The 15,680-nt window shown below is 26.9% G+C and overlaps 1 protein-coding gene across 2 annotated transcripts in view; it reads right to left on the bottom strand.

The window, feature by feature from the left end:
* Positions 1-15,680, bottom strand: part of LOC100202590 (uncharacterized) — an 85,547-nt gene that overhangs the window by 38,697 nt on the left and 31,170 nt on the right. The window contains exons 1-2 of one of the 2 annotated variants that reach the window (XM_065793227.1): positions 4,519-4,797; positions 532-575 (exon numbers count right to left, since the gene is read on the bottom strand). Coding sequence is in view for 1 of the 2 variants with exons in the window: in XM_065793226.1 (XP_065649298.1) it covers positions 532-575 (44 nt within the window). In the remaining variant the exon portion in view is untranslated. Of the gene's footprint in view, positions 1-531; positions 576-4,518; positions 4,798-15,680 lie in introns of those variants that run through there. The other variant, XM_065793226.1, reaches the window with a different exon arrangement.

Genomic DNA, 15,680 nt, shown 5'->3' with positions numbered 1-15,680 from the left:
CTTTAGACAGAAAAAAATAAAGAATATAGATATAGGTCTATATTATGAACACCTAATGTAGAATAATATTAAAAAAACATCAATGCACAATTTATTAAAAACTGGGGACTTTGTTCAAATCGCAAGTTACTCATTTTTAAACTCTTCTTTAATTATTTAAATATAAAAAGTAAAATAAAAAGAAAATGTTATAATTTTAAGTATATCTAGGTTTTTCAAAAACAAGAATAATCTTTAAAATTGAATTTCAACATAACTATGTTGTACTTGTTCAATTTTTAAAATTTTTTATCTGTTAATACAACTTATAAGATAAAAAGAAAGTGTTATACTTTTTATTATATCTAGGCTTTTCTTTGAAAACTTTTTATTATATCTAGGCTTTTCTTTGAAAAGCCTAGATATAATAAAAAGTATAACACTTTCTTTTTATCTTATAAGTTGTGTTAACAGATAAAAAAAGTAATAAATTAATCTAAACAAAAATCTTATTATATCTATTAGTCTATTTTTTATCTGTGCATATATTACCTTAAGATTTTGATAGCACTGTGTACACGTATCATTGCGACAATCTATAATTTTAAATAAAAAGTAGTAATAATCAGTACATGCACATACAAATATATATATATATATATATATATATATATATATATATATATATATATATATATATATATATAAATAAATTTCGAGATGCAGGTCTCAAAACTAAAGTCTTGGTCTCAAGATGTCTTGAGACTCATATTCAACTGTCTTGTTCTCAGTATTGGTCTTGAAGCGACAACACCGGGGGCAGTGGTTAGGCACAAGGCCCCCCCCCCCCACACACACACACACACTTTTTTTCTAAAGGAATTTTTTTTTTTAAAGAAAATTCTAGATATAGAGGACTATATCTAGAATTTTACTCTATATATGTATATATTTATATTGGTTATTTTAAAATATAAAGTTACTTTTACGTAGAATGTGTGTGAATGATATTTATTGATATTTGTGAATGATATTTATTTATCCACAGAATTCCCACAAAAAAATAACAATTGAATTTCACGACTTTCCAGAACTATTCCTATTTTTTCACAAAATTCATGGACTCTTCTAGGATATTTCCCCCCAGAATAAATTTTTTTTGAACTTTCTAAGACTTAACTATAAAGTTATCAGAAAGAAGGCATTTAAAAAATATATCAAAAATTAATGTCACTTGAAACTCCAACCTAAAATTCAAAACAATGTTTTGTTTAAAAATAGACAAAGTGTTTAAAGAATAAAGACCTTTTTAGAGTGCTTGCAGAATTAATTCAGTACCTAGATAAATAACTAACTTTATTATTTATGAAATATTTCATAAGAAATAAATGAGGAAAAGAAATCTTGAGCTTAATGAGCACTAAGCTGGATGTTATTAACTCAGAGTTATAACAACGTACAACCAGTTTATAACAAAGCAAAAATTAAGCTTAGAATCACAAGTTAAGATTAAATTTAATAGCAAACAAATATGTGCAGTTGAAAACTGCACATATTTGCTTGTTAATATTTGGGTATTGCTGCTCTAAAATTGTTAAAGATTTTTATTAAAAGAAGACAAAGAATTTTTTAATTGCTAATAATTAGAAGTGGAAATGGCCACAGTATCAAAATATATTACAAACCAAACACACCAGTGAAATAGAGTCATTTTGTCATTATCATTAAAGCGAATTTATTCTGATGAATAAATTCTTGTAAAACCTTTAACATATAAAAAAAATTCTGAGACAATTCCTCTACTTGTTTCGTTTATAAGATCTTAGAGAAAACTTTTGACAAAAAAAAGAATCAATTCATTTGCTAAGAAAATACATATTACCTAATAATTGAAAAACAAGTCCAAGATACCTTTCCAAATTTAAAAAAATTTTGAGAAATTTATTTTAATGAAATTGAATACACAAAAATAAGGTCACCGTGAAATGCGCTTAAGAAACCGTTTAACTTTCTATAATTCTTTCTATAATTTTGTTTAACTTTCTATAATTCGAATCTCTATAATTCGAAAACCTCTACAAAATTGACCTAAAGTTTAATTTTCAGAAAAGGAAAATTGCTTTAATTGTAGATAATTGTTCTGCCCATCCTAACGTGCAGAAACTTGATTGGGTGAAGCTTATCTTTTATCTACCGAATACAAATTCGATCACCCAACCTATGGATCAAGGAGTTATCCGATCTCTTAAAGTCAAATATCGCTCACTTGCAAATCGCTCACTTGCAAATATAAAGCCAAATATAAATATAAAGCCAAATATCGCTCACTTGCAATCGCTCACTTGCAAGTGAAAAAGTAAATTGCTGCCTTAAAAAAAGAGAACAAGATGCTTAAGTTTTCTATCTTAACTACTATGTTTATGCTAACAAAAGCATGGAATTCCATTCCAGATCAAACCTTCATAAACTGTTTCAAAAAATCATCATAATATAGTGTATAATATAAAAATATCAAACCAGGATCGACAGTAAATTGAATTTGTTTTACAATATTCGCTCATCTTTCCATTGGTTTGAATTTCTAAATGGATTTATTTCAGAAGTTGTTTTATCAGGTAAAATATTTCTTATAAGATCTACTTGTTGAGCTTTATTTTGATTTTGTTTATAAGCGAGACCACACGTCGTTCTGGCTCTTTTTGGCGGCATTAAAAAATCTTCTGCAGTGGCTGCTAAATGAACGTCTGTTAACTGATCGTCATCACTTTCCTCACTTTTAACAAAAATTATCTAATGATATTGTTTTAAAACTTTTTTTTTTTTTTTTTTTTCGCTGTTTATATAAAAATAAAATAATTAAATTACCATGAAACTTTTACGTTACACAAAGAATATATATAAAACAGACAGGGGCTCAAAGAAGATACGGATGACTGGTGTCACCACAATCTTTTCATAGAGCCCCTTTACAATAACATTTAAAGCCCACATGGCTTTAGTAAATTTACAATAAAATATTTTTTCTGAAAAATACTACGTGAAGAATAAAACTTAATAACATAATTTACAATAACATTTAAAGCCCACATGACTTTAGTAAATTTGCAATAAAATATTTTTTCTGAAAAATACTAGGTGAAGAATAAAAACTCATATATATCCTCATATGTACACATACACATACACAAACACATATACAAACATACTTACACACACATATATAAAACATACTCGCATATATATCAGAAGTTTAGGAGATGCAATTTCATTTGTCGTTTAAAAGAGGAAGTGCTTTTCAAATCTTTTATATTGTTATTTTTTAATTGATTCCATAATGACGGACCTTGGTTAATAATTGAGAATTTTGACAACTGTGATTTTACTCTGCTCAATTGATAGTTATGGTTGCTATTTGACCGAAAACTGTATTTTTGTGAAAACGCCAATGTAAAAATATCAGAAAATACTTTTGGCAGCAAGTTATTCTTATATTTATACATAAATATTAATATTTGAAGCGAATTAAGTTTTGATATATTTAACACATTCATGTATTTTATTACAGAGGAAGGGTTTTCTAATTTTTTTAAATAGTTAACCGCTTTACATGCGTGGTTTTGTGGTTTTGTAATCTTATTAATTTAGTTTTGTGCGTGTTAGCCCAAACAATATTAGCGTAAGAGAGATGACAATGAACAAGACGAAGTAAAGCATTTTGCGTGATTTATAATCGAGAAAGGACCTAGATTTATACAATACACTTATAGCAGATGAAATTTTTGCTTCAATAAGACTAATATGTTTTTTCCATGATAGGTTCTCATCAAATATTACTCCAAAAAACCTTGTATAATTTACTCGATTTATTTCATTTTTATTAATTTTTGGCAACTTTAACGGAAGATTAGTTGATTGTCTTATTTTATGGAAGAGAGTAAAACTTGTTTTTTCACAATTTAATGATAACTTATTAGCTATAAACCATTGGTTAAAGCTTTCCAGTTCAGTTACAAACGTTACAAGCAATTGAAGCCTTGTACATACAAAATAGAAGTTTAAAAAATTTCGCTAACAATATGTAGAGTTTGTTTATTGTTCTTTATTTTGTGCTTTTTGAACGATTAATAATAAATTTCTAAACGAGAATTGAATTAATAAATGTCTAGATAAGAATCAGTAGTATTTTTGCCGGATTTACTAAAAGGTATTTTATATTTCTATATTTAGAATACAGCAATTTGTTGCAAATGCAAATATACTATTACACAAAATAAAATCCTGGAGAGATATAACAAGTTCCTTGCCGAAAAAACGTTCTTAAGTAATGTAACAAACCTATAGCTAAAAGGGGAAGCAGAAGATAAGGTTCAACCAAGTAGTAGAGATTAGGGCCGTGCACAGGATTTGGGGACCCCAAGCATCCTTCTGTTTGGGGGCCCACTCCCCTTACTCCGAAAAAAAAATTAAGTCCTGCTTGAATTGTTTGATTATATTACTGATATATAAATATAATTAAATAGTGCAGCTTTTGTTTCTTACAGTGTTATTTTTCTTGACTTTTGTTTAGAAAACTCTTCAATCACATCATCATGAGCTTCAATTTACTCAATAAACACTCACTTGAGGCCACTGTCACTGGAATTGAAGCAAAAATACGCAATGCAATCACTACATTTCTAAAGAGTTCCTCAAGCTTTATTTCAGAAATTTTGTTTAATAAGTCAAATACGGCAAGAGGTTTCTTTCCAAAATTCCAGATTTGGGTTAGGATCGTCTATAAATTACGCAACGCTAAATATATTTTAAATAAAGTATAACATCTTAAGTTCTTTTTTGCCGCAATTTTCATTAAACAGATATTAAAATATACGTTTAATGAAAATTTTGTTACATCTATATATTAAGTCACATTATATATTTTAACGTTTTTTATTAGTTAAAACATTTTAAAATTTAAAAACAGAGTTTTAAAGGTTTAATATCTAATAACTAATAACAACATATCTTTAATTAAAAGATGTTAATATCAGTTGTTAGTATTAAGTACAAAAATACATAAAAATTAATGAATTAAAAGTTTCAATTTTTTACTTTTATGTATTTTTGTTTTCAGCTTTCATATATATCTACAAGTATGTTTTCTTATTGACATCTGTTGAAAAGTTGAAATCTGCGCATAACCTTTGTCTAATTTTATAACGTGGTTTCATTGTCATAGCACTTGCTACCTACAGTTTTAGTTATAATTGGCAATAACCCAAGGCCAAAATTTAAGTCTTTGGTCTTGAAAATGTTTGCGTAGACCTTGTCCTTGGTCTTGGCCTTGTAACATGTGGCCTTGGCCTTGCTACTTTTGGCCTTGTTAACAACTGTGGCTGGAACAGTTGTTAAAAACTTATCCAGTCAACTTTTAAGAGAGTAATCCATTTTGATTACAGCTTTCAAAGGTTACAAACTACATTTCAAAACTTTCCTTTTTAAACGCAAACGCGCCATTTTGGCTTGCCGCTGGTATAATTGTACAACAAAGATTTTAAACGATTTTCGGCTTCGATTTTCCTCCATTTTATTATACCTCCTTGCTTTTACTCAACTTTTTTATATGATCTTTAGCGCGGCGATTTTCATTGAACTTAAAGAGCTATTTTTGTTTTTGGTTTAATTAAAGACTCTGCGAGGAAAAACTTTTTTTTAATTAAATTTATTGTTGTTTTTGGACGATCCCTGATGTGCATTACTTATTTGGCGCTCAGATTTCGCAAGATAATTCTAAAAAGCTGATTTATAATTCAACAGTGATTTCTAAACATACTACAAATAGGTATTTTTTTGCAGTTAATCATTTTTTGAAATTTATAATACGATTTATAATGAAATCATATCATAGCAGTGTTAATGACAAATAACAAAAAAAAAAATTTTCATTACTCAAATGTTGAATATTATTAGTTGCTTAAGGATTGTTCTGAACAAGGTTTTTACGTCTAAAATAACCGTTTATCCTTATTTATAATTTAAATTAATCATTGTCTGGGACTGTAATGGTGTCACTTGTTTATGCATAACAAACAGAGATTGTAAGCTCTAAGCATTGAAGCTAAAAAAAATTCTTAAATAGATTAGGTTTTCAAAAATTTAGAACTTAAATAAGGAGTAAAAATTAACAAATAAAGAATAAACTAAAACAAAAATAAAAAGCATGTCAATTAAAAGGTTGTTTTGAACAGTATACGAACGAATGCTAAAAAGTTTCAACTGAATCAACCCTTTTAAAGTAAAAAAATTAAAACTCTGACAATTTTAATGTAACCTGAACAATTCCCATTCCTAACAAACAAAAAATTAATAATAAAACTATTGATTGGATCATTTATATCTACAATTTCCGATATCATGTATTTTGCTTTTTATAATGTAAAATTATCTGAACACTTTGTTAATTCAATTGTTAATAATGCACTTGCCGTCACTGGTTGCCGTTCACTGGTTCAAATTTGGACATGCAATGTTTTATAATTAAGATATATGTATGTATGTATGTATGTATGTATGTATGTATGTATGTATGTATGTATGTATGTATGTATGTATGTATGTATGTATGTATGTATGTATGTATGTATGTATGTATGTATGTATGTATGTATGTATGTATATATATAGATATATATATATAGATATATATATATATATATATATATATATATATATATATATATATATATATATATATATATATATATATATATATATATATATATATATAAAATTGAAGTTGATTTACGTCGTATTAGCTTTTATGTCGCTTATTATTTTATAAAATAAGTTTTTTAAAACCACATTATTTCAAAATAGGGCAAGATGGGGCAGCTAACTGTTTTAGTTTCTTATAGAATAATACATATTATATTACTTTTTTAAAGAGAGTTTGTATATATATATATATTCAAACTCTCTTTAAAAAAGTATTGGCTTTGCGAAGGAAGTCTAAGGTAAAAAGTCCTAGCTATATAAAAATTAATTAAAACTCATTAAAATTACGGCGTCCTATCCCAGTGGGCACAGGACCTAAATAAGACGTCTTTTGAACGTTCAAAAGACGTCCAAAACGTTCAAAAGACGTCCAAAACGTTCAAAAGACGTTTAAAAGACGTCTTTTTTACGTCCTGTGCCCACTGGGATGATTTAACCGAATCGTAAATTTCAATTTAGAACCGAATATGAGAAATTTATTACACAACCGAAAATGTTCACGAAAAAAAATAGAACCGAAATAATCGAATTATCAATCGAAATGTCATAAATAATTTTTTTCGATCGAATTAAATTAAAATAAAAAAAGAAAGGATTTTGTAATTCGATCCAAATTTTTTCGGTTGTAAAGTTCGGTTTTAAAACTTTCGGCGCAAGAAAGGATTTTGTAATTCGATCCTACAATGAAAGAATACTTTTCGGTTCTAAATTTTTTGGTTGTGAAATATTTCGGTGATATTTTAGAGGATAAATATTTTCGGCTCTATCATGTGACACGAAAATTACATGTTTTAAATGCATTTCTTACAAGATGTATAAATACATATTCAAACATTTTTATAAATTAATATAAAATTATCTATTATCTTTGAAAATTAAAATGAAAGGTTTTGTATTTAGGGGGAAAATAAATTGAAAAATTAATGGAAATTAAAATGAAAGGTTTTTAAAAATATTTATTTAAAATTGCTGAAAAATTGCTCTACGGGATTAGGGGGAAAATTAAGTTTTAAAACTGATAAAATTTTAATTATAAAAAAACAGCAGTTTCGGTCACTTTCAAACAAATTAACGTTTAAATATACTATTTTAGTACTTTTTTATAGCGTTAGAATTATAAGAAACTGTAGAAAATAGTTAGCTAATAACATTGTTAAATTGCGCTTCTCAAAAAACTGTATTTTGGCCAAATTTTAAGTGTTACTAAATTACTGTGTATGGCTAAGAAATCTTTTTATATAAAGTAATAAATTCTACACATTTAAATAAATGTCTAAATTGCAAAAGATCTTTCACATTATATTAGTATTGGTTGAATCGGTGAAATATCGAAAATTTAGATACTTTCACCACTTTTACAGGTAACTTTGCTGATTTATTCCTTTTTTTACTAAATTATTTTATTCAATCTAAATCATTACTTGCTTTCTTTTGATCAGATCCCTATGGATGCCCCTGGGTATTACTATATATCTGATTTTAAATTTTATAAAGAAAGTAGACTGCCATATAATCAATATGTTACAAAAAAAAATTACACTAAAAAATATTGAACACTACTTTTGTTGAGGGACAATGCAAATAGTATAAAACGAAGCAGAGATCTTTTAAAAGAGGAAAATAAAAGTATAACAACAGAAAAAAACAAACAAAAAAATACAATATAAACTGTGGTATCACTCGTTTTCTGCTTGCACCCTTTATATGTATATAAGTTATATTATAAGTTAAGTTAGTGTATTCTACAAATAGAGTGCTCGTTGTTCTTAAAGAAAAGAACAATAATAAATTAGTTAAAAATCTTATTTAAATTTCTTCTACAGTCTGTTTCGCCTTCTGTATTTTTTTTTAAATATTTTATATATAAGCCCAGTAAACACAGATTGGTTCAGAATAGTTCAATGTTTAGTAGAAATCGGTCAAAAAATGGATAAAACGTTTAGCGACTTATTATTGACTAAAAATCGACACTTGATTTAAAATGTATATTTCAAACTTTTTTATATATACGTTTACTAAACGTCGATCTAACGTTTAGAATATCGACTTACATTAGTCAATATTGTAAACCTTTAATCAGCCTTAATTAAACGTAAACATTTATAGATTTAAAACTACGCTTTAAATTTTTTAATACATACGTTTATTAAATGTCGATCAAGCGTTTACAATATTGATTAATATAAGTCGTTATTCTAAACGTTTGATCGACCTTTAATAAACGTTTATTACATTATAATAAAGTAATATAGCCATTAGTCAGAAGACTCACATAACAGCTTAAGTTACGCGGTTTAAATAGACATAATTAAAACGAAATAAAAATCTTGTTAAAAAATTATTTTTTATTGACTAAATAATTAAATCAAACTTAAATGTGTTTTCAAGATTCACTTCCTTACAACAACTGAAAGCAAAACGACTGATAAATAAATAATAAACGAGTGTCGGATGCGCTATTTTAGTTCATACAAGTTAAAAAGTTCTTATCACGACAATCTACCTTCCTTAATGCCAACAAATCAATAGACTCCGATGTTTTAGAAATTATTGATAGCGACATTCACAGTTAAAAGATATGAGTTGCTGGTCTCTTGTTATGAAAGTCCTGCTGCAAGAACATTTTTCGTAAGTTTTATAAACAGTTTAAATTCATTTTGTAAACGCTAGTATGATTGTGTAACAGTAGTAATTCATCTTTGCAATAATCAAAAGGTTTAATAACTAAATACTTATTTTTTTATTTTAGATGCGTTTTAGCTTAATTTAGTTACATTTGCTAAAGAAAATTGGTGAAGCAGAGTTGGTAAAAACCACTGCATATGTTATGTCGCAACGTTACTAATTTTTTAATGTCAAAAATAAACATTGATGGTGCAGGATATTTCAGAAACTTTCATTCAGAAAATCCTCTATATATAAAGTTGCTCTGTGTAATTCCAATTTTGATTTATGAATGTGTATTAAAAATGATAATCATTTTACCCTCGTTTTTTGCGGTTACAAATCAGGTTCGAAATCAGACGATCAGTATACGAATGTAGAAGACGATGTTGCACAAACAGGTGCATGATGAACAAGCGGTAGACAGTATTTTAGGAAGATTTTTGATAATGCATAAACCAGAGAAAACAGTGATCCAAAATATTTATTTTTGATTTTATTAATTTTATTAGTAATCTTTGACTTAATATTAATGTAAACTTTTATTTTCTGCTAAGGAGAAAAAATTTAAGAAATATTTGATAGAAATTATTACTATTAAATTTCCACAGCAAAAAGCTTGATCATTTAGTTTTTTTTAAATATCGAAACAAATACAAGTATAGCGCACAAACATTTTTTCTCAAAGTCCCCACTATATGAAAACGTTTTATATAAGTTTAAATATAGTTTTATAAAATATAGTATAAGTAGTATGATAAAAGTACTATACTTTTATCATACCACTTATAAGTACATAGTACTTATAAGTGGTATGGTATAAAAGTATATAATTATATTATAATAGTTATAAAAAATAAGACTAGGTCTTTTATAACTATATCTTATTTATAAATTTCAAGACCTATATAACTCTTATTACTTATATAAAATTAAAAAGTGATAAAGTAATTTTAATCTATATTAGTTTTAAAACATAAATAAATTGAAATTACGTTAACTAAATCAAAGAAACTATTAGACAAGATCTAAATGTCTAATTTACGTTTACAAAGATTAAATCTAAACGCTTTATATACGTTAATTAGACTAGATTTAAACGCAAATTAGACAAAATCTAAACGCTTTATATACGTATAATAATCCTATAATAGAAGTCTAAAATACGTTTGAATATAGACGTTTTATGGACGTTTGTTCTAAACGTTAATCTGGATTTCATTCCAAACGGATAATCGACCAAATCTGAACGTTTCGTCGAAACGTTGTTTTGACGTTTAAGAGACGTTTGTGTGTTTACTGGGATTTTATTCTAGGTTAAGATACAATAGGTTTCATGGGCGCATCCAGATTCTTTTAATTTTTCAGATATGACACTTTCAGGCATTGTGTAAACTCCAGATTAGCCATTTAACGACGCCGAGATCAGCGAATAGAGAAAAACAGAGCAGCCATTATTGGTTAAAAATTTTTTTTGCATCGATTAACTTTGATATCATAAATTCATCATCGGTCAATTCACACGACTGAATCGGTCAACAACATCATATTTAACGCAGCCTGCGCTTTATTTTGCACGACATGGTATCGCAAAGCATCTTTGAACACAGGGCAAAGAGGGTAAAAGTTGTTTAAATTAAAAAGAAAGAAATAATCACTAGATAAGCTAACCGTCAAAATAAAATAAAATGTGATATATTCACATATCACCTCGAAGTTTGCTCGCTTAACGCGTTGCAAGACTCACCACTAGAAAGCGTTACATATTTTGAAGCAGAGAAAAAATACAAAATTTTAAATTCCTATAATAAAACTTTTCTTGACATTTTCAGACATGTCAATAAATGATGGAATTATTTTTCTATATAAACTTTATTAAGTTTTTTTTATTTAAAAAAGGCACGATGAAGTATTGCTTCTTAACAACTGCATAGCAACAAATGTAAACATCGTGCATAGATCTATTTTCTAAAAATAAGGTTTTAAAAAAATACTGCGTGATATTCAGGAGCGGATCCAGGATTTTTAATGACTGTAGCAAAAATGCTATAAGGATTTTTTTTATCAAAAAGAAAAAGAAAAAAGGTCCATGTTTTTCACATTTGCCGACAGTTCTAAAAGTCCTAGTTCGCCGTCTGCACTATATGATCTACATATGCCGCTTTGCTGGTCTAAAAGAGCTAAATTTGCAGACATAATTAACTAAAATTCATTGATATGGGGTGGGGGAGGGTATCACACACCATTCGCACCAGTCTTGGATGTACAGTGGTTTATAGTGATACATGAGGTCCCCAACCACTGCTTTCTTCTTCGGTCCGTTTAGAGCGGAAGAACGTTATTTGATTTACGCGACGTTGAAATCATCAAGTTAAGCTGAATACTTTTTAACGAAATGATAGTTAACTTGTCTTTTATGACTTTTATTCATGACTAAAACCCTGACCGAACCCTTATCCTCAGTCGATGTATTTACATTTAATTCTTGGTATTCCTATTGCCAGTCAATGTATTTATGCCAAATAATACACAAAACATTATCATATAAATTTATCTATATATTTAAATGAACAAAATATTTGTGCTTGTTAAAATGTTTTGGTCTGCAAAAAAAGGTTGATATTTGAAAATGAAAACGACAAATTTGATCTAAATTTGTTTAAAATTTAATTTTTTTATTTAAATAAAATTTGTTTTAAAACACATAATGCTTTATTTAATGACTTACTTTATAAAATATCTGAAAATTAAAATAGATACTGTAACTATTAATATAAATTTATAAAAACTATTTATAAATATTTTCATATTTTTAATAATAAATTTCATTACTTCATTACAACAAACTTTTTGTTTAATAATGAAAAAAAGAAACATGTTTTAAATCAAATAAAAATTAGAACTAAAGTAACTAAACTTTTTCAATAAAAATATATTGCTTTAAATAAATAAGGAATGCTTTTAAAATCCAAAAACAGCAAACTTCATGCATATTACAATTAACAACGATACAATTAACAACGATACAATTAACAACGATACAATTAACAACGATACAATTAACAAGTCTCTGCAAATAATAAACGTAAAAGTGTCAATGAATAAATGTCAACCTAACAAGACAAACTTAATATGGCCACTCTTTGTTTAAAACAACATAGTTTTCCGTTTGATTTTGGTGTAAAAACTTTTCAGTGGTTTTTTATAAATGAATATAGGAAGAAAGTATGCGATGATAACACTCAATTTCAATTAAGTAATGCATTAAAGCATAAAAGTATTGAATAAAGTCAAACAAACTTTCTCTTTAATCAAATTGAAGAAAAGCCATTGAACAAAATTGTCAAAAGGACTTTTTAATCCACCTATTCCAAATGATTTTGGATATTGATCAAAGTTTAGAAAAATAAAATATTGGTCAAAATTTCATATTCGTTAAGCAAATCATAATTTCAAAATACATTTTAATGTAAACAAGAGACTTCATTGGTTTCGAAGCACACTTAAAAAATATGTCTAAAGATTTAAACTTTTCTTAAATTTCTAAATTCTGTTTCAAGTAGTTCTGTAACAAATTTTCCTAACATGATATACTTGTAACAAAGATGTTTCTCTTAATAGCGTTTTAATCAGCTAGACTATTTCTTCACATGTATAATTTGTGAAATGTCTTGTGACATATGTCACAAGACATTTCACAAATTATTCATGTGAAGAAATAAAAAATAAAACTGATAAGAAATAAAACTGATAAAAAATATCAACACTGTTGAAATTTTATACCTATTTTCTGATTTTTTTTCATGCATAATGCTGTATCGCAAAAATCCAAAACAAACTTTCTTTGCTTATCATTTAGACCTCTGAGGAAGCTTTTTGATCATTATTGAACCTAAAATATATGCCTACAATTTTTAGATTAAAAGTTTTCTATTATGTGACAGCAAGTTTAATAAAATCACCAGTCTTGTTAACGTTTGAGATAGTAGAAGTTTCAGGGTGATTAAGAAGAGTATTGTAAGTATTATTAGAAAAAAACGTTTTGCTTTCTGAGCCCATTATTTTGTATGTTTTTGATAACATGGACAAAAGTTACACAACAAAAAAGTTCCATCTGCAGTTAAACAAAGTTTTTTATAAAGAGTTAGATTTTTATCACATATAAGTTATATGTTTTATAATTTATTTAACTGAATTATAAATGATTACCGTTTTATATATAAAGTAACATTTATATATAAAAACAAAATTTAACATCTAAATTTATTTAATTGAATTATAAAGGAATTTATAATTCATTTAACTTTAGAATCAGTAAGAGTGTCAAATTTGCTATTTGACTCTCCTACTGATTCTAAAGTTTAATGAATTTGGTCACATAAAAATTAGGAATTTATTTGTTTACAGGTTTTCACAACATTTTCAAAAGAAATTTAGGACCATCAAACATATAATTAGTATTACAAGTTATCATAACATCTAAAACACGTTTCGAAATTGAATTTATATCATTGGTTTTCCGAAAACAACAACTTCCTGGTAAATTATCATTTTTGTAACATAAAACTTGTCACAGAGAATAATAGTTCCTATCTGCAATTTTAGAATAAACTAAAATCTATCTGAGAGGAAAATTGTCCAAGATGTTATTTTAGTTCAACTTAATTGAAGTTTTGATGTCAATCAGATCATATAATAAAGTGTTGCTAGGCATTTTAAAACTCGCATTAGGTAAACATTCTATCCAGCGTGTTTTCTTCTCTTTGTCTCTGGGAAATCTATAAATTTTTTAAAACGTTTTTAAATCGTTTGACTTCTTCAATGATAAATAACTCGTAGAACAGCAATAAACACATTTCACCATTTTTCATAAACATAAACAAATTTCACAATTTTCATAATAGACTGAATAAAGAAACCAACAGACGGTGCTAATTAATTTAGTCTTTATAATTATAAAACCTTTTAATTTAATGATTGCTATCCACTTCATTACAAAAAGTTTTATAAACGGAGTATGGGTATTTAACAGAATTTTTGTCTTTGCTACACACTTTTTTTTTAGCAACAGGTTCTCGCTTGATGACTTTTAGTCACTACGTAAGACCTTCTTGTTAATAAAAAGATTGCAGGTTAATAGCCTCAATACATAATAAATTATCGGGGGTGTGTATAGAGTTGTTCCAAAATATGACAAATTGACTTTTTCTACAGTTGCAACACTCGATTTGCCATTTTTTTTAACTCCCAGTTCAATTTAAGTTAATACGTTGCGAAATGTTTGACATTCTTTCAAAATTTTATGGGCATGTGAGACAAAACCCGTTAAAAACATGGGTTTTTCAGTGAAGCATTTCCTTTTTCCGAATGAAATATTTCCGTTATAAAGTCAACTTGGCTCAGCTACAATTTTTAAATTTTTGAAGCGCCGCATTTTGGCTACTTGTAACCTCCATATCTTATTTAAATTATTTTTCTCTTTTGCATTAGAAAAAAAAAAAAAAAAAAAATGTATGTAAAAAAGAAAGAAAAGAAAAAAAAACTGAGCTGACTGTTGCAATTGCTATACTTGCTACAGCCTGCATCCGCTCCTGATATTTGGGGAAAATACCACGTAGTATTTGTAAAAAAACCAAACTTTTTTTGTGTGTAGAAGTTATTTTTATATTTTTTAGTGTAAATCAAATAAATATATTTTCTAATCATAAAAATGGAGATGACGTCACGAGGATAAGGAAAACTTTTAGCTCCAGAGTGTTTAAAAAAAAAAAAAAAACTTTTTTAATGAAACCAAGTTGGCTAATTATGTCACAAAATAAAAAAATTTGTGGGAGAAACATCGTCATTAAGAGAAATCTCAACCAACAATTGTTGGTTGAAGTTGTAACGTTATGCAAAAAAAAATTAAGCGTTTCTCTCAATGACGATGTTTCACCCACAAGTATTTTTATTTTGCGACATAGTTAGCCAACTTGATTTCATTGTACAATGGTTTGATGGTTTGACACCATTGTACAATGGCTGACCATACTATTACTTTGTAATTTTTGTAAATGTAATTTTAGGAATCATTTTAATTAATATTTTGAAGCTGTTATTAACAAAGAACAGATTAAGAATTAAGTTTATAATCTTGTTAATAAAAAATTTTTCGATCGCTTTTTAATTGTCTCTTCGCATTACTTAATATTTGTAAATAACTTAATTAGATGAAAGATTAGATTTTTAGTTTTAATTGTTATTATGAGTTTATTTTAATTTAAAGACTATCATAATATATACCA

This window comes from Hydra vulgaris, chromosome 03, assembly GCF_038396675.1.
Source record: "Hydra vulgaris chromosome 03, alternate assembly HydraT2T_AEP".
Lineage (NCBI taxonomy): Eukaryota > Metazoa > Cnidaria > Hydrozoa > Anthoathecata > Hydridae > Hydra > Hydra vulgaris.
The sequence above is the reverse complement of the archived record's forward strand: the minus strand, read 5'-3'. Positions and strand labels throughout refer to the sequence as shown.